Source organism: Eublepharis macularius, chromosome 8, assembly GCF_028583425.1.
Source record: "Eublepharis macularius isolate TG4126 chromosome 8, MPM_Emac_v1.0, whole genome shotgun sequence".
Taxonomy (NCBI): Eukaryota; Metazoa; Chordata; class Lepidosauria; order Squamata; family Eublepharidae; genus Eublepharis; species Eublepharis macularius.
In genome coordinates this window covers 103222968-103243454 of record NC_072797.1, presented here as the reverse complement: position 1 = coordinate 103243454, position 20487 = coordinate 103222968, and the positions used below count along the sequence as shown (strand labels likewise).

The window sequence follows — 20487 nt, the reverse complement described above, 5'->3', positions numbered from 1 at the left end:
TTTGTCAATTTAATTTAGTTTAGTTTAATTTAATTCATTTGCTTATATTCTTCTTTCAAGCAACATGGCCTGAACTTGAGACAGTGTGTGTGGCAGGGTTCAAGATTGTATTGGTAGAGTAAGATAGCTATTAACATTAAAATGAAAAGTGCCAAGTTCCACCTGTCTGCAAATCACTTTCTGCAATCTAGAAATATATCCCCTCATGACTTGGTAGGTAGATATGTATTTGATTAGTATGCATTGAGGGAAAAGCCCAAGAATACTTATCTGTTTATATTCCTGGCACTGAGAGCAGGTTTATTTTGAGTTCTGTTTTCCCCAAAGACCTTCTTCTCTTTTGTAGTGAAAGATGGTGGAACTTAAAACTGCCTGGATATTATGGTTGTGATTGCAATACTTTTTAGTTTGTAGCAGTGAGAGGTTTCGTGATTTATACCAGCCCAAGGATTATGCCCTCTTCCCTCTTTTGGCTCTAATCCCAGATACTGGAGATGATAAGGATGGCAGATATTCTTTAGGTAACTAACAGTGCAATTATAAAAAAGAGTTACTCCAGTCTAAGCCCATTGAAGTCAATGGGCTTAGACTGGAGTAACTCTGTATAGAATTGCACTGTAAAAGTCATTCTGCACATGTTCAGAATGATATACTCTTTCAAACAAGCATGTCACAGCAAAGTATCCTGCAGTGAATGATTAAGCACAGGCTCAAGTGCAAATTTCTCATGATTAAAAAGTTCACGCCTCTCTACAGCTAAGAACAATGACATTCCCCAGTTGCCCATTCCAGACAATGAAGAATTCTGGTAGTAACGCATAACAATAGAAGAAATAATCAGATATAATATATATGAATTAGTGACATTAACAGGGGGAAAGAAATTCTTTCAGTATGACTTAAAACCTGGATTCTTGTACTTTCAAAAATGCCCTGAAGTTATTCACACATGCATACGATAACGGAAGAGGGAGGACAAAGTCACTTTGGGTGGTACGTGTGAAAGCAGTTGGGTGAAGTTCAGACATTGTTTAAATTGAAACCATTATTTATTTATTTAAAATATCTCTATGGGACCATTCCACCTAATTCAGAGTCCTCAAGTCAGTGAACATTAAATCATTTCAAATCTTAAAAAGCATTTAAAATAAAAATTAAAAAATATATAAAATATTTAAAACAATTAAATAAAACACATAAAAACAGGGAGGGGGCTAATAAGAGTTGATTGTAAAAAATAACAAACACATATGTAACTGTTAGGTCATGGATGCATGTTGAAATGGGTAGAGCACATGGTGTTTAATTTACTTTGCACTCATTTCATTACAATTTTCCCTTGCTGGTGGATTAGGTATGTTGTGCTTATCTCTGTTTTATGGAGCCTTGGCCCTTAGAAAGTAAACTGACTCTGATTTCCCATCATGACTACTGCTTAACAACTGTGTATATTAGCACAAGGTAGAAATGAAAGAATAGGACAGTGATGCTCTTCTGAATGCTAGTTTCTAGTCAATAGTTAGCTTTTCACTCTGGACGGACTTCTTTCACTTACTTCACATTTCATGGCTAGTTAACTAATACAAAAGCAGTTGACCTCACCATTAACTTCTGCTTTTGCAGGGGCACAATTTCCCTTCATTACGGTTTTCAGTAACCATTTATCCCTATCCTCAGAGCTTTTCCTCTGTGATTGCTTCTACTTTGATGCCTAAACAATCAATAGTTTCCCCTGTGCAGTTAAACATGAAACATTGTTCTGACCTCTTGTGTTTTATAAGTGTAAGTTGTTTTATTGCACCTCCTCCTTTCCCCTTTTAACAGGTTTAATGCGCTATGGATAACTCACTGACTGTAAACTGATGTCTTCACCACCACCTGGGGATTTGTGCTGCGTATTTTTGAGAGCACAGCCATTTGACAATGAATGCGAGATCATGCCATATGAACCATCGGACAAAAAGCACTCTGCGCAGTCCTGGGATGATCAATGGACAGCAGATCCCACCTGTTAGAATTCACACAGGAACTCCAAGGTCCTCAACTAACAGTAACACCCCAAGCCCAGCTAATGGAAGTCTATCTACCAGCTTACATTTAAAGACATCTCTTGGAGGAGGTGTAGCTCCACAGAGCAATGATAGCAATATTCACCTCCCGGCCTTAAGTCCCAGGAGACAAATGCTTACAAATGGGAAGCCTTTATTCCAGGTTCCCCAGCCTCCAGGGCTACCAGCTCCACAGCTGCTGAAGCCAAAACAGCAGGAGTTTGGAAACAGTTTCCCTACAAGCACAGTGAAAGGTAGGACTCCTTATTCCCCTAAAATTGTCTTCCAACAGACCTCGTAATATTGTTGAAACTATATTGCAAACCTATCCTTTAATATTGTGGGAATGCTTAGAACAATGCAAAGATTTTTCTTTTCCCTCTCCCTCTCACAAGCTACATGTATCTTGTTTCAAAGGAATTCTCAGTATATCCCAGACCTGGTACTGTTTTTGTTTCTGTGGGACTCACTACTAGCCCTTCGGTGGTTTGAGCAAGAGCTGTGTTTTTAACTTTGCCCATTTCACCTCTGTTGTCCATAATCATTTTCTTATCCTCCAATAAAACTAATCAAATGGATCAAAATATCGTATGTTTATATAATAGCAAAAAAAAAATAGCATTAAATTCTATAGGAAAATAGCACCATAACTGAAGCAAAGCATATTTTCAAACCCAGAAGAGGGAGACTAGCAAAGCCTTTGACAGGTACCTAGACAATATAAGTACCGACCAGAGCCATTTAGGATTTTGTAGGTCAAAACCAGCATTCTAAATTGTACCCAGAAAGAAACAGGAAGCTTATGTTGATCTTGCAGTACGTGCATGATATGATCATTATCAAGGGATCCTATTGACAGGTCTTGCTGCTGTTGGTAGACTTGCCATTAGGGATATGTACTGAAAAAAATTCTGTTTTAGTTTTGGATCTGGGATTTCTGAAGGAATTATAGATCCAGAGGAGTTAGCCGTGTTAGTCTGTAGTAGCAAAATCGAAGAGTCCAGTAGCACCTTTAAGACTAACCAACTTTACTGTAGCATAAGCTTTTGAGAATCACAGTTCTCTTCCTCAGATGTGTATCTGACGAAGCTTATGCTACAGTAAAGTTGGTTAGTCTTAAAGGTGCTACTGGACTCTGAAGGAATTATGTACTCTGAAGAAGGCAAGGTTTGGCAGAAGTGCACTAAGGTGGGAAACTGGCTAGCAAAGGGGTAGTGGGAAAGTGGCAGCATTAAAAATAATTCTGCTATATTTCCTTTTTCTGTAATGCCAATAAATTATTGCTTTTGTATCCTGCGGTTGCCTGTTGGTGCCATGTTTCCTTGTGCTTTGCAGTTTTGTCCCCACAACGAGGGGGTATTCTTGCATTAGTTGCTACCAATCTCCATCAACCAAAGGGCGGGCAGGCAGGCAGGCAGGCAGCATGATTGTCAGGACCCGCCCCCTACCAGTTGCTTAAAAGGACCTGTGTTTTGCCCATAAGTTTTCCTTTTGCTGTGGGCAGGCAGGATTGTTTTTGAAAGGCCAGAATAGTCAAATGGCTCACAGGAGGGGGGGGGGAGAGGAAGTAATCCTAAACAGGTCTACTCAGATGTAAGTCCCATGTTATTCAGTAGTGCATACTCCTAGAGAAGTGTCTTTAGATTTGCAACCTATGATTGAAGTCTTCTGGGCCTTCAAGTATGAATGATTGAACATACCACTTGTAGCACTTTTCCTTACAGTAACTGACCGTCCAAGTCCCGTGCTGGGGGTGGGGGAGACAGACCAGTGCCTGGATAGCATGCAAAACGAACCAAGATGCACCCTCCTAAACAGGTCTACTCATATGTAAGTCCCATGTTATTTAATAGAGCTTACTCCCAGGGAAGTGTCCTTAGAATTGCAGCCTATGATTGAAGTCTGCACATTCCCCCTTCCAAATGTTTCCATAGCTGATAGGTGGTGAGAGGGCACAATTGGCAGGGAGACAATGCCATTACCTGGGTAGCAACAGAAAAAAATGCACTTGTGCATTGTGTATATTTCCCCTTCCCACCAACAGATTTAATTAATAACATAAGGGCTGTCTTTCACTGGGATCGGATTGGTGCTGTTAAGAAAAACAAGATGCTGCTGTGCAGGTCCAGTGCCTGCCTGCTGCTGCTGCGAGGGAAGAGCCAAAACAAAAGGAGAATAAATCACAGGAGATTTACTATTCTCTAAAAATCAGGGTAGATAGAATTTTCATAATAAAAAATAGGGGTTCTTACTTGAACTCCTGCTAATTTAAAACTGATTTTAAAACCTCACACCCTGAACTCAGTTTACCCAGATGTTAGTGCCAATCACTCAATGATAAACCATTTAAGGAGAGCAAACTCCTCCTAATTTTTGTTTTAAAAGAAGGGTGTAAGCTATGCTTCCTGGCTTATTCATGAGGCCAGGGTGTGACAATTAGGGGCATCATTCCTCTGTTGGGGGCAGGGGATCCCCTTCTCCCACCTTCCACCCCCACCTCCACTTATCTGGCTGGGGTGGAGCAGGAGGCAGGGGAACAGGCATCCCAAGCGTGCTCCCAAAGAGGTGGATGACGTCATTCCTGGGAATGACATCATTGCACTACCCTGAGAGCTCTCGTGCACTTCGCAGCAGGCCTGTTTGGGCCCCAAATGGGCCGAATCGGACCTATTTGGGTCCTGGTGCGAAGTGCACTTCTTACACAAAAAAAGAAGAGTAAGGTGAATGCAGAGTCACTCCCTCCTGCTGGTACAGTAAGAGGACCTGGCAATTCCAGTAACAATAGAGTGGAAGATTTTAATTTTTGAACTCATGCTTTGCTGGGTAGAGCTGTTTTCCCTTATATTGCCCTTTCACTTATCTATTTATTTAAAACATTTATAAGGTCATGTTTCTCTCAGACCAGGACACATGGCAGGCAATAGATTTTAAAAAAACTGTATAAAATTGTGTTTCATTAAAACCACCAGAAACAATTTTGTAAATGGCACCCATAGAAAATTCTACTAAAGTCAATGGAGCTTACATCCAAGTCAAAGTATTCAGTATCAAGATTCCAAGCAGTTACTGTTGCTGTATAAATCAATCTATAGATCCTATTACACTGAAATTTGATGGGAAAAAATGTTACACCTGAACTTCACAATCCCAAATTCTTCCTCTGAACTACATTCACTCTATAAATTTAAACCAGTGCATTAGAAAATTAGGCATGCCTTCACCTCAATTTTGGTATAATTCTTACTCTGCTAAGGAGGGGGTGGCTAACATAGAACTCAGCTATGCTGAGCTGCTCTTTCTTTGAGTCACTTTGAGTCATTTTGGCCCCATCTCAAAATGTCCAAACATGCTTTTAAAGGATATGTTTAAATCAATTTTAGGGGAGTTTACTAAACTGGATTTGAGGCAGTTGGGATTATTTGATGGATATTTATCAAGAAGTTATGATGCCTCTCATAGCTCTAATCTCTCTCTCTGAGGATTTCAAGGAACGTCATTTTGATGTTGCTTTTTGTTAATAGTCTTGTTGCTATCACTTATTTGAAAAACATAGGGTGTTCTCTTTTTTCCCCAAAATAAAAAGTGTGTGCATGTATAAAACCAAGAAGGTTCTTGTTGGCAACAATAGTTCAACATGTTTTTAGGATGAATTTAATTGTAATGTATTTGTTAATGTAATTTGTAGCTGGCCTTGGATCACTAAGGGGACTACAGTTGTTTCTAGCTGAGTCAGTAAGCATATTTGAATTTAATGCATATACTACCAATTTGTCAATGGAACAGAAACATTAGAAAAGAAGTATTTGAAAGACTGCACTTGTCTTTGGTCCTGAACAGGGTAATGTTTTTAATGTATGCTTCAAAGAAATTCAGAACAGACTCTTTTTCCACTTTACATTCTGGATGAGAAGGGCAAGTCTGAACAGGAACAATTGTATGGCTCTTGATTTTGTTTAATGTTGTATTACCTTCTGTATACTAACAGTGCAATCCTAAACAGAGTTACACCCTATTATGCCTATTGACTTCAATGAAGGTTTAACTCTGCTTGTATATGTGTTATGTGCCATCAAGTCACTTCTGATTTATGATGACCTTCTGAATGAAAGATTTCCAAAATGTCCTGTCATTCACAGCCTTGCTCAGATCTTGCAAACTGGAAGACATTACTTCCTTTATTGAGTTATGCCATCTCACTTTGGGTCTTCCTCTTCTCAACTGCCTTCAGTTTTTCCTTGTATTATTGACTTTTCCAGACAGTCTTGTGTTCTCATGATGTGACCAAAGTATGGTGGCCTCAGTTTTGTCATTTTAGCTCCCAGGGAGAATTCATGCTTGATTTGATCTAGAACCACTTATTTGTCTTTTGGGCCACCCATAGTAAAACTCTCCTCCAGCACTACATTTCAAATGAATTAATTTTCTTCCTGTCATCTTTCTTCATTGACCAACTTTCACATCCATACATAGTGCTTTCACATGGCCGTTTTCACATTGTCTATAAATAGTGCGAGACTCACGGAAGGCTGCCAGCTTTCTCGCGTGATTTTTGATGCCATCTGTCTACAAAACGCCACAAACAGCGATTTATAGCATTTTGTAATCGGATGGTGTTAAAAATCGGGCGAGGAAGCCGGCAGGCAGCCTTCCGTGAGTCTCGCGCTCTTTATAGACAGTGTGAAAACGGCAATCTATCATAGATTCAATCTTGTCATGTCACACAATAGGACAGGAACCTGACAATAAAATGGAGTTGAACATGAACAAACTCTAGCGCATTTATAAAATCTGAACCTTAACTTATAGGTTGGAATTTTCTGTTTCTCATGGATCAGGCAACATAAGCACTGCCTCTCTGTTCTTTGAACTTGATGTGCAAATGCTTGAAAAATATATGAAGATGAAACTTTCACAAAAACTTAGCTTTGTGGGCTGTTCAAATTACCCCAGGTGGAAGCTACTTATCATTAAATGCTTTGGCAGAGGATCCCTCCATTCAGGGAAACTGGGCATTTGTATTAGACTGATTGGGCAACTCTCTTGAATCACCTGCAGCATCTGTACACCAATTTCAAGAAGTGGTAGGAATATTTCACGTGATTGGCCTGACCCCAATGGCATTTTAATGTAAATGTTCGTGGCATCGATTAGAAATGTGTTTTGCCACCCTCTGCACAAGTAACATTTGAACTGGCCTGAACTGAGGTACTGTTTGTTACATTCTATTTGTTAAATTCTCATTACCAGATTTTGAACCACTGATACTAACTCCGAATGAATCATAAGATGAGCTCAGCGTGCTGGACTGAGCAAGTTAGTCCTATCCACATTAAAAATTCATCTGTATGTGCTGAGTTCTTTAAAAAATCTGACTGTATGACACATTTGCCATTACTAATTCAAAACTAACCATACAGTGTTTGGTTGTGATTTATGACATACGTCATATAGTGGGACTGTGAAACTCATGAGCAATTTAGCAAACTTGCAAGTGGGATGGAAAAAGTATTTTCTCAAGTATCTGGTAGGTGGTAATATGTAAACCTTCATGGCCACCCATTTGACCGGGAGAGAAACACTGACAGGAATGGTGGTTACTGGAAAGCATTTAAACATTTTTTGCTGCCTTTAAACTCCCAGTTAGCCTTAAAAGCTGTTGTGCTTTAGCCAATCAGTGTGGTATGTTTAAGTAACAACAAGTATTTAATTTCTGCACACACTAGGCAGCCAGTCTTGATACTCCAAATATTCATTGACTCAGAATTGCAGCTGGCCTCTAGCCTGCCCAACCAGGGCTGGTTTTTGTAGTGATGGCAAGATGGAAAGACTGAAGCAAACTAGGGTCATCATGGTATCCTGATGGGCAAAAGTGTGTGTGTGTGTGGGGGGGAGTTTTAACTGATATATTGACGAATATTGGAGTAGGATGCGGGAGGCCCAGGCTCAAGTCCCCACTCTGTCCTGGAAGTTCACTTGGTGACCTTGGGCCCGTTGCAGCCTTCCAGCCTACTCCATCTCATAGGGTAGTTGTGTGAGGATAAAATGGAGGAAAGGAGAATGATGTAAGCCACTTTGGGTCTCTGCTGGGAAGAAAGGCAAAGCATGAAGCAAATAAATTAAAATAAATTATTATGGATAAAATTAAACTAAGACCCTCATCCTAAGTTCCATCCTGGTGCTGGCGCACTCTAGTGTTGGTATGTCACTAGTGCCATGCTTATTCTGCAAAGAAGTAATCATCAACAGAAATGCTCCTTTGCAACTTGCATCCACAGCACCCCTGGTGCCGCTCCTTAATCAAGGCGAGACATGTCTCTGACGCCCTATGACAGGAAACTGGGGACAGCCAACCTGTACATGCTGATGTTGAGATGCCATTGCCCATATGCAGAATACACCAAAGAAGGGAACAAAGTACCATCCTGTTTTCCCTACTGCATGTAGTAATGACCTACCAGCATTGAGGCCCTATCTGCATTTCTACAAATGGTCTTTGCAACTCTTTTGTTGTTGTTGTTGTTGTTGCTTATTTTGCCCTTGCATCTTCAGCTGAAAGAGTGGAGGATCAAGGTTATTGTTTCTGTGGAATATCTGTAAAGATCCTGAGCAAAGCAGTGTTACCAATATGCTGTAATGGTGTTTTTACTTTTCTCTTTAGCTGTTAGTGTATAGTGTCTTATTTTTGTGCAAAGTTCCTTTTTCTATAGCGTTCCCATCAACCAAAATCCTCTCATATATGTTCTAAACGTCTGATGTAGCCCCATAGCATTCACTGTCATCTAAGATACAGGTACCTTGGCTAGGTTTATATAGTGTTGTAATTAGCTGCAGACTTAATAGGTATCTAGCAGTGCTCTGGCTTTATAGGCATTGTGGAAGACAGAATAGGGGGAGGTGGGCAGAGGTTATTCTTCAGTTCTGTTGAAGTTTAATGGAAATGTTTATGCACCCATATAATGTTATGTTGGTGCCAAAGATGGGATGCAGCTTGAAGGGGCTTAGAATATCAACTAATCCCTGTTCCTTTGTCATGCCCCTTGATTTCTGGTTCCTATGCTATCATAGTCACACCGGCACAAGGTTTACTTTACACTCATGTAGCATAAGCCAGATGCTGAGCTGGTTTTCCCGTTAAACCAGCACTGGACTTAGTTGCTATCTTAAGCAGTTTACAGGCTGATTCATGCTTAAACTATTAAACTAAATCTATAAAACTGTTAACAGCAAGCTAAATGATTGCTTAGGAGGATGCTTCAATGCTTGGCTGGGGTATTAGTTTCAAGTAGGCCTTACAAACTCCTTTTTTCAGGCCATTTCAAAAGTTCAGTATGAAATCAACCATATAGTTCCTCAGGCTCCCTTGACTTTATCTCTTATGTATAAATTAGGTACAACGTGAGCAAAAAAAGGGGGAAGCAAATGTTCCCACCTTCAAATCCCACCCCCATTCCGTTTTGGTAACAAGACCTCCAGGCTTCTGGAACCATTAGGCCTGAGCAAGTCATAAACGACACCATGCACCAGAACTCCCTAGCCCACTTTGCCTTACCATGGGGCTGATTTGATAAAAATCGCCCCCTCTAATCTAGTGTCAAATTAAATCAGCCCCACACAGGTTCCTTGTCATGCCAGGAATGAAATCTTTTTCTGCACGACAAGGAGATCCTCCAAATACACACATACACACCATCACCAGGTTTGGGATCCAGGGGACCTGGCAGCCCTAGTGATAATGCATATACCAACAGAACTGGCTGCTTGGGTGGCTGCCAAAATGAAGTTTTAAACACTGTAAAATAGTAGTAGCTAGCTGTGCAGGATCCTTGCAGTTACTGGTTATTGCATCTTTCCAAGAAAAGGAGATCCACACCAAGCACCAAAACAAGACAACTGGCACAGTGGGAAAATTAATTTTAATTCACTTTGAGACCACTATGCATTTCACATACACTTCATCAAGGGGATCTATAACATATTTGGACACATGATTTTTTGCTGTTGCTGTGGGAAGTGTCCATAATATTTTACAGATTCCCTGACGAAGCTTAAACAAAACATGTAGGACTCTCAGAGTGAATTAAAATTTATTCTCTCTCTGCACAAATTTTATCTTGTTTTTTGCTAATTTAAAATAAGACATAGTGGAAGCCTAGTCTCTGTACCAAGACATAATAGATATGACGGACAAGAAGAATTGGGTGGTTGCAGCTCAGAGGTTATAGTGGAGTACTGAATCAGATACAAAGTTTTGGTATTAACCTATAAAGCCCTATGCGTACTGGACCAGTGTATCTGCAGGACTGCCTCTCCCTATATGTGCCCCTGCGGATGCTTCAGTTAGGAGACTATTGGTGGTCCCTGGCCGAAGGGATGCCCGCCTGACCTCAATCAGAGCCAAGGCTTTTTTGGTCCTGGCTCCGAACTGGTAGAACTCTCTGTCTATTGAGAACAGGGCCCGGCAGGACTTGCTATTGTTTCGCCGGGCCTGCAAGACAGAAATGTTCCACCAGGAGTATGGTTGGGGCTGGGCTAGGCCTCTGCTGGCTGAAAAGAGGAGAAGTGAAAGATCTGAACCCTCCTTATTAGGGCTGGCTGCCATCTTGCTTTTTAATTAGCGTATGTTGATTGGTGCCATCTAGTTATTATATTGTTGGTATGTTGTGCTGTTTGAACGTTTTAAAATATTTTTACTGTTTTATGATATATAAATTATGTGATGTGTTTTTAATTTGTTGTAATCTGCCCTGAGTGCGCTTGTGGGAAGGGCGGAATAAAAGTCAAAATAAAATAAAATAAAATAAAATAAAATAAAATAAATAGTAAGTTAGGTTGTAGTAAATGCAGATTTACAGCTTTCTAAGATGTGACTGTTTCAAGGATCACACTACATGTTATTGAAATGAATTAACTGAACAGAAAAAAATCCTTAGTATTTTTTATTCACATATTTATTTACTCATTGTACATTCATAAGAAATTCTACACAGGCTTACCAAGCTACAATAGTTAAGATTCCACTGACTGCATGAAAATGGAGTGAAATAAAATGCACATAATTCAAGGAAAATGTTAATGTAATTCACATAATTTATCTAGCAGGGCTGTTAAAATCCAACTACATTTTTAAAAATTTATTCATAAAGATATCTGTGGTCGTAGTGGTAGTGGAGGTGGGATGGTTTTTGTCACTATGGAAAAAAGATGTATAGCCTTCAGACTATTAAGTTGTGTGAGAATAATGAACATCTGATCAGCTAGGACAAATTTTTGTGTAATTGCCACAAAAGGCTTTAATGTAAATAACAGCGGCACAGATTTCTGAACAGTGTTATGTGAAAAAATGTTAATCACTAAGTGGCTTAAGCCACACTTGAAATCCCCTTTACATAGTTATTATTTTACTCTTTAGGGTGATTGTCACTTGGCATGGTCTTGAAAAGGAGTTCATCAGTATGCTACAGGACTCCGTGCACAAAAAGCTGAATTCCATCCTCATTTATTTTTCTCCCCACTGGCTGCCTTTAATCAGTTTCCAGAGGCTCAGTAAAGCCTGACAATTGACAATGTTTTACACTGAAGCAATTAAATGATAAACTCATAGGTTTGTATTCAACATGCCAGACTACTTCTTTTCAGCTTTGTGCATCCTAGTAGCTTTGAAATGGTTAAACAAAATGCAAATACAAAACAAGATTTAAATCACAAGGGAATCACACTCACAAATGAAGACTTACAGCAATAGGATGAGAGATTCACTTGAAGCCAATAGAAATCGGTTTGGGTGAATTCCTGTGGTGTTCATGTCTCTTGCCAAAACAACAGAATTTAGCACATTGCAGTCTCCAGGCTAAATTCCTGGGAGTTTGTGTATGTGTGTATGCAAACTTCTTGAAGCCGCTAACAGAGTGCACTAGTGGTTTATTTTCCTTTATTTCCATTTAAATTTAAATGTTTGTTGTCGTTGTAAAAACTTCTGTTGGCCCAAGTTACTTTAGATAATTTTTTTTTAAATACTGTATTTGTATGTAACTGAGTAATTGTTAGCTTAAATCCTAATTGGAAAAAAAAATAAGTTTTTCACATACCACTCCAGCAAATTCAGGAGTCATCCTGGTAGTTATAAATTAGAGATGGGCATGAACAGAAAACCCCCCCGTGAACATGATGTTTGTTGTTCGTTGCCATCGACGAACAGGGACTCACAAACAACCATGAACATGGCCCTGTTCATGAACATGTTCATGGTTGGCTGTCCATGGGGGCCAGCAGGCTCTCCTCCAGCCATCATCCAAGTTTGGTCAAGATCCCTACTGCACCACTCCCAGGAACCTGACCTGAGCAGGCACCAGGAAAGGTACCAATAATAAATAATAGCTTGGCCCAGAGCCTGGCAGCAGCCCTAGAACTTGAAGCGGTAAATCCCTACCGCACCACTCTCAGTAATCTTACCTGAGCAGCCTGCAGGAATGGTACCAATAATAAATAATAGCTTGGCCCAGAGCCTGGCAGCAGCCCTGGAACTTGAAGGGGTAGATTCCTATCCCACCATACACAAAGAAAATTCAAGCTCCAATGCACTCTCTCTATCAAAATGCCAACAGCAACTGTCTCTCCCTCTCCACTGTCTGCAAACTAAGCTAGAGCTGGGAGCCCCTCTCCTCCCTGGTCTTTGCTCCCTTGTAACAAATTTGGAGCTCCACACTTGAAAGGAAGACCTGCCTATCAAGCTATATTAGGCTTAGATTGGGAGTTCAGACAATCCCTGCCTAAATTGCCAAGGGAATTGATTGCAGGTGCCAGACTGTCTGGCTTGACGAACAGCAATAAACAGCAATGAAGGAGGCTTGCAATAACCACCTGTTCATTTAGAATGGGGCCTCATGAACAGCTTGTTCGTGAACAGCAGATTGGGCTGTTTGTGGCTTTTTTTTGTTGGTATTGCTGCTCGTGCCCATCTCTGTTATAAATATCTCTGAAGAGTATGTATGTATGTATAACTTACCTTTTCCACTGGGCTTTGTGTCAGAATTGATCTAGTGTTATAAATTAAAACATACAGTGCCTCAAATAGTGCTAGCACGGTGCCAGCTCTTAATCACTTTTTGTTAAAAGCTATTGTTAGCAATAAGACCCCTCCTTTCACTGAGGGGCAGTTTATAGATATCAAATCATAAATATCCTTCCTCATATAAGTGCAAGACGCTGCCTGGCTTGAAATATGCCAGCCAGGTAAAAGGGCCTGGAAAAACATTTTAAAAGTAGAGTCAGAGCAGCTGGCTGACTAAACACCCCTCCTTGCCCCCGAGAGATGCATAATTTAGGACAATGAGGCTCCCGGGGAAACCCTTGACTCATCTCATCAGTGCCCTACCTCACCTCCCTCTTTCCCTTATCTTGATAATGCACCACCTAATGTTATTCATCAAACCTGGTAGCTTTTCTCATCCAGTACTCAAAAGGTCATCAAGCACCATGTACACCTATAGTCCACCTCAGGAAACCTCTTCTATCTTATTGTCTACCTCCAGAGAAATTCTTCAAGTTATTGTTTGGGGGCAAAGATGTCAGCTTGCCCCAGGGAGCATTTTGCCCTGTAACTGAACTTCCTAGCTACCAATGAGTGTGTGTGTGTTTTCTTGGATCCATCCGCACCTCCCCCAATCCATTTGGACTTCTTCTCCTCCTCTCCTCGTAAAACACTGGTTGTTTTGCTGCTGCCTCTGTGGACTCCAATCTTTGAGACTGGTAACTATCACCTTCCCTGGCCTTTCCTTCCTGATTTTCTTGGTTAGCCTTGTATGCGTGCTGTGTGTGATTTTGCCTTTTTATTTCTCTTTAATAAAAAAAAATCCTTTCCAGTTGAACATCTGCCTGCTTTCTTTGAGAGTTCTCTAAGAGAAGAATCCCTATAATATCCACCTGTAAATATAGGTGGAGAATCCCAGTTACACCCTCTTGCTTGTCTCCTTTAAGCTAATTCCCCCAACTAATTAGGAGACTGCCTATTTGGGTGACAGTATCTCCTGTTATGTTCAGTCTTTGACCTTTTTATTCCGTTCCTTAATAAGATGTGGCATTCAAATTTTTAATCAACTGGTTTCATTTTTAATAGGTAGCACAAAAAAGAAGTCTCAACAATTAAAAAGGATATTGAAACTGATAAGTCTGTAATACGCCTGCCTGTCATCATAGCCCCTCTCCGTACAATTCCTCCTCATGATGATTATGTATGCAGCCTCAATCTCTCATGACGACTGAAATAATAGTCAACCTTACACCAGAGAACTGGAGCAACTTGCCTGCCCTCCTGCATTTTTCAGATTGTGTAGGAGTTTTTCTCTGGAGAAAAAGGCTGCTTTAGAGTGTAGACTCTGTAGCATTCCATTCCGTTGGGATCCCTCCACTCTCCCAAACCATTGCTTCCCAAGTCTCCACTCCCAGATCTTCAGGAATTTCGCAACTTGCAGTTGGCAAACCTAGAACCCACTAAGCTACAGGCATGTCACAGGAAGCCAGATGATAACACAGTCATGTAATAGGAAAAGGAAGAACCCCAGATTTGATTTGGAAGCGTGCATGGAGGATTGGAGGATTGATGGCTTTTGGAGGAGTCCAGCTGTGCTGGTCAGGGAAAAGAGAGAAACCAAGGGAGAGCTTTTGCAGGAATTCTCTCTCCTTCTGAATGGCTTTGCCTTGACATCCTGCTATTCCTCTCAGCATATGTGGACAGAGATACAGGAAGCACTTGCTCTCTAATCATGTGCACCAGCAGCAGACACTTTCAAAAAGCAGCAAAAATGGTGGCTCTATAAGGGTTCGTCATGACCTACTAGGTGCGCCTGCATCTTTCATCTGAGGGTTCCAGCCCATGAGTGAAAGACCCCTGCTGTAAGGTCATAAGGGTACAACACAAGTCTCCTTGTGTTAGAAACAACCAGCTTCAAGTTAGGGTAGTGATGATGTTGGGGAAAGTAAAAGTTTCTTCTCCAAGGACTATCTAGTTTGTGGCAGCATGCAGATAGTCTGCATGCTGACTATTTGCATGCTGTGATTTACGAGTGATATTTAGATTCTGTATCATTTCCCACGAACATAACATGTAGATAAGACTATAAAAATGTGCTCTGTGTAAAGGCCTTTTTCATTATTTTTATATGTTCTCAAAGTGAAATGCATTTTTAGGCAATCTGTTAAAAATTGGCATTTTGAAAATATGCTTTCATTGCCCTGTCATCATCCTGTTAGCATGTTTCTAAGGATAGTGGTTATGAAGTGTAAGCGGTTCCGGGTATATTTGCTGAAGGTGCCGTTTGAACACGTGGTGGCAAATCTGCAATTGCTTTCCTAGTCACAGATAATCACATTACAACTGTTCTCTCATTAAATAGTATCCTCAGAACAAAGTGTGCCTCAAAATACCAATTTAGCTCTAGAATCTTAATCAGGGAATGGTGCAATCTGGGAAGCTCTGCCGCAATTTTTGTGAACCTTTTGCTGCTCTTGGCAACTGTGGAGAATTCTGTGCAGTCATCTATTTAAAGTGCAAAGCATGGCAAATAGAGAAAGAGAAAACATTTCTAAATGGTTGTAATTTATGATAAACTATCTCTTGTGTGACTTAATGGGAATGGTGAAAGGAGCATTGTTGCAAACCACCTTATGCACGACTTCTCTCTGTACTTGTTTGCATTCTGGGTTTTTATGGGGAGCTTTCTTAGTACTGTCTCCTGTTGGAGCATAAAGGGTATTACCTGGCTGTGGTGCTGTTCAGCTGCGGTGCTTCCCCCACTCAGAACAATGTTATAAAATCTTCCTCACATTTGTTGGTGGATAATTTGAGGACTTTTGATTGGAACTTCAACAGGAGTGTTGTGCCTCCCATATACATGCAGGCCCTTACTTCCTTGCAACTATGGCATGGCCAGAACCAGCCTGAGCCTGCCCCACTCACCACTTTCACATCTTCAACCAACCCATGTGCTGCTGTTGCCACCATTGTAAAACTTACATGAGGCCACGTAAGTAATGTGGTTTCACAAATGGAGCCAACAGCAGCTGTATGGGTGTTTTAAGTGAAAATGCTGCAGGCTGAAACTGCTTCTGCCCATGTTCTGTGGTGAGGAGACAACAGAACATATGAGTTTGAAATGCACAAAAGAGTTGGCTTTTCTTTGCAGTCTTCTCTCTTTCCCGGGCTTTGTTTCCCACCAACAGCAATTAACTCCCTAGGCTCTGCTGTCCTGCCCTCTTTTAGGTTGTCCTCTCCTGCCCTGTCACCTCACCTGCTCCATTTTTAAATGAATTGCAGCTCTTTTTTGTTATTCTGTATATAATAGAGAGTGCATAATTGACAAACAAGACAGTAGCACTATTATGTTGCTAACAAAAAAAATTCTTTTTTGGAGGGGGTTACTTGTCTAAGATTGTCCTATGGGCTATAAATCACCAACTATAGCTCTGGTGCAATCCCTAAATTTCAGCTGAATTTCACTGAGATTTCTCTGGAGTGATGTGTAGAATTAATCCTCAGACTAGCTCCTAATTTCTGCTTGGCTGAGTCAGAGACAACCAACAACAGCGGCATTGAGCTTTGTTGCGTTGAAGAACATACCTGTCAACGTTGGAACATCTAGCTCCCCCCCCCCCCCCCGCCGCTCATTTTGTAGAAGTCTGCATTCTATCGTGTTTGACTTCTGACATATGCAGAAAAAGTTGAGTCAACAAAACTATTTTTAACAAGCAAAGAGATGAAACTGACCATATTGAAAGTCAATTAACAGTAAACAGTAACTAGAGAGTTTGATGATGAAAGGAGCATAGTGGGGAGAGAAACAAAGCAAGAAGCTGACAGGAGGAATACTTTCCCTACCACATTTGTGTGAATATCACTTTGGAAGCACTCAGAAGAAACACACACACAGAGTAATTGTATTTGGGGACATAGTTCTACCCCAAAAGAAATTCCAGTGTATCTTGGAGTTGAAAAAGGACCCATGATTTTTTTTTTTTTTAAAGACCCAAAATCCCAGAGACTGGAAACACACTTTCAGATGAGGCAGAAAATAATTGCATTAATAATATTAAAATTTGCATTTTTTGTTGGTCTAGAGTGTTTTTCTGAATTTGTAGAACCATCTCTCCATGCATTCTGCCCAAAAAAGGAGTCGCTGGGCTAAGACCAAGGATGCCAGGAGATGCCAGGAAGTGAACCTGCGACCCTCTATATACAAAGCAGGTGTTCTCCTACTGAGTCACACCCCTGCCCCTGCAGTTGAGGGTTTTTTTTCCACATGGGACTTTTCCATCGGTTCTGGCTCCATATTGAATCAATTTCTCTCCATAGTTCTGCACACACAGTCAAAATACTCCGATTCAGTCTCCAAACTGCTTCCCAGACTTTTTTGCATTCCATACTTTACATTCCGCATGGAGAAAGGCAACAAGAGAATTGATCTTTCCCTGGTTTTTCTGCAGCTTTTCTCCCTGCACACATACCCTGATGCTTCCCCGCCCGCCCCAGCAAAATCAAGCTGGGGCTTTTTTGAAGTGTAGAAAGTTTTCTTTGGTGTGATGCCTGGCCCTGCCTTCCTCCCCCCCCCTTTATTCCCTTGCATTCTGATTGGTTGAACATCAACCAATAATTTTTCCTGAATTTTTAAAACAACAACAACAACCTGAAGGGTGATTTATATATCACCCTTCAGGATGACTTAACACCCACTCAGAGCAGTTTACAAAGTATATTATTATTAATTTTAAAAATTAAAATTAATTTTAAAATTATGTTTAAAAATTAAATGGCAACATTGCAACACTGATGCCATTAAAAAGACAATTCCCCTACCCTTTGTAAGTTTCCTCAGCAATCTACTGAGGAAATGGATAACAATCAGCAGACTTTCCTAAAACAACATATTTCCTTGAGAAAGGGTATCCATTTTTAGAATATCTCTCCAAAAATTACTCATTAATAACAAAATCTCCTTACCTGACAATTATCAATTTGGAAATCTAGGTATATATAAAAAATGAACAAAGAATCTTGTGCAAACTCTAATTCACAATGCCATTAAGATATGTAATCTGGGTAAAAATGTAGTAAAACATAATATCCAACTTTACAATAATAAATCCATTGTTCAAAATGTTTCATGTATAATTGTTGGAGTGATACCATTTTATGTTATTGCTGTATGTACAAACGTTTGGAAAATAATAAAAATATATTTTTTTAAAAAACTGAGGAAACGGGATGCTTTCTCAGCCCACGGACTGAGTAATCTGACAGGTCTTCAAAGCCTGCCGCAGAAGCCACTTCGCTTCAACTCCCTCGAAGTGCAGAATTAAATAATCAAACTATTACAGGGCCAGAACCAATGAATAAAGTGGATCTGACCCTCATGGGCTGAATATGCAGGAAGCCCAATGCAAATTTCGCCACGTGAAAGAGCCCTAGGTTAGGAAAATAGCGAAAAGAGTCCAGCAGCACCTTTAAGACTAACCAACTTTATTGTAGCATAAGTTTTTGAGAGCCACAGCTCTCTTCGTCAGATGCATCTGATGAAGACAACTGTGGCTCTCGAAAGCTTATGCTACAATAAAGTTGGTTAGTCTTAAAGGTGCTAATGGACTCTTTGCCATTTTGCTATTGCAGACTAACACGGTTAACTCCTCTGGATCTAGGTTAGGGAAAACAGTATGGGTAAAAGGGTTAAATATCCCACCTAGGTGGTACTTTCCCATTCTATTCTGCTTATTTTGTTTTTAAAAATGAAAATCTAGTCATCAGTGTGATCAGTCTGAAGTTCTCCTGGACTTATAAGTTTTTTTCAGACTACAGAGATCAGTTCCCCTGGAGGAAATGACAGCTTTGGAAAGTGGGCTCTTTGGTATACCATAGATTCTAGGTGAAATTCCTCCCTGAAATCTCCCCTCCTCAGACACTGTCCAGAAATCTCCAGGAATTTCCTAGGCTGCAGTTAGCAACCCTATCACTGTGTCATGTGTACTTTGGCTCTCACTTAAAAGCATATCGTGTTACAATGATGTTCCAGTCCTGATGAACTGATGCTGTGGGAACGTGTGTTCAAAATTTTCTGCCCTTTTACATTTCCTCTAGGTATCGTGCTCATGTTTGTCCCTTGTTCCAGCTTTTTCCTGGCCATCCTGCAGATATACGATCTGCAGTGTTTTACATTTTATCATTATAATTACATTAAATTACATAATGTAATGGGAAAGAATCCAAGAATGGGTCACTACTAGTTCAAACACTTGCATAGTTTCTGAAGTTCCTAAGTGTTTGGTTATTTCATTCCCGATGGGGATAGCTAGAAAATATTCTAACTGGATTCTATCATATAGCCAGCTCTTAACAGTTTATGAAGAATCATGAGCAAATTTGTTCACATGGATTTTGTCATGAAGTCCTTCGTCGTGCACCTAACTATTGGTTCATAAAAAGTCAGAATGATTCAAATTGTTTCCCCCCTCAGACCACAATAGCTAAGTTTCAAAAATAGATCTGCTGAAAATTCCTTGAAAGGCTCCATTTTAAAAGATTATCTATAATTATGTAACCATGTAATTTTTTTCTCCTTTTATGCCATGTGCTATAGCCAGATTGCCAAATATGGATATATCACATTTGGGGAATGCAAAAGTTGTTTTTTTAAAAAAGTAGTACAACATTTCTTTCATATGCATGCACCTCAGGATGACTTCACAATATTTAGTCTATGGGTCATTTCTAGACAATGTGGTTTCTATTCAGGGAATGTGTGATGGCCACTAATTTGATGGGCACATTCCAGACAATAATCCCTAGCAAGCATTCCCATTGTGGGAAAATCTGTTTCTAAGAACTCCAGTTGCCATACTGAGTTTCTTGAAAATCATACCTATTGTGTTAACTAGTGTTGTGTGCAGCATTTATCTATTTAGCACCATACAGGGTTTCCAGTCAATGGCTGGCAACCAGTGGCATGATGTCCCTTCCAACAAATACCAGAAGTGATGTCACATCAGTGGCATACAGTTGACGCGGTGCTCTAGGATTTGGGGCAAAACGCAAAAACAGAGTTTTGCCAAAATCATAGAGCATCCCATCAACATCATGCCAGTGACATGATGCATTTGCCAGAAATGCTGTGCGGTTAGGCGCGGTGCCATTTTAAAAAAAGGTTTCCTCCCACTAGCCCTCAGCAGACCACAAACAGATACAGCAGAAAGTCTCCCACTATAGTAGGAGACCTGGTATCCCTTGCACTGTAGTTGGTTCAAAGCACCTTACATTATGTTGTTGAAGTTCATCCATAACCCTAGGTGATATGAAACAAAATGCATTATTATTATCCTCAGAGTACAGAATGTGAGGGTGTTAGAAAGTGGCTTGCCTGAGGCCTAATGGTCTATTCACAACAGAGATGAGGTTTAAGCT

General features: G+C 40.3%; 1 protein-coding gene across 1 annotated transcript in view; it reads left to right on the top strand.

The window, feature by feature from the left end:
- The first annotated feature begins 1923 nt into the window (after positions 1-1923).
- GLIS3 (GLIS family zinc finger 3) overlaps positions 1924-20487 on the top strand; it is a 226157-nt gene continuing 207593 nt past the window's right edge. The window contains exon 1 of the mRNA XM_054987139.1: positions 1924-2302. Within this exon, the coding sequence (XP_054843114.1) occupies positions 1924-2302 (379 nt within the window). The remainder of the gene's footprint in view (positions 2303-20487) is intronic.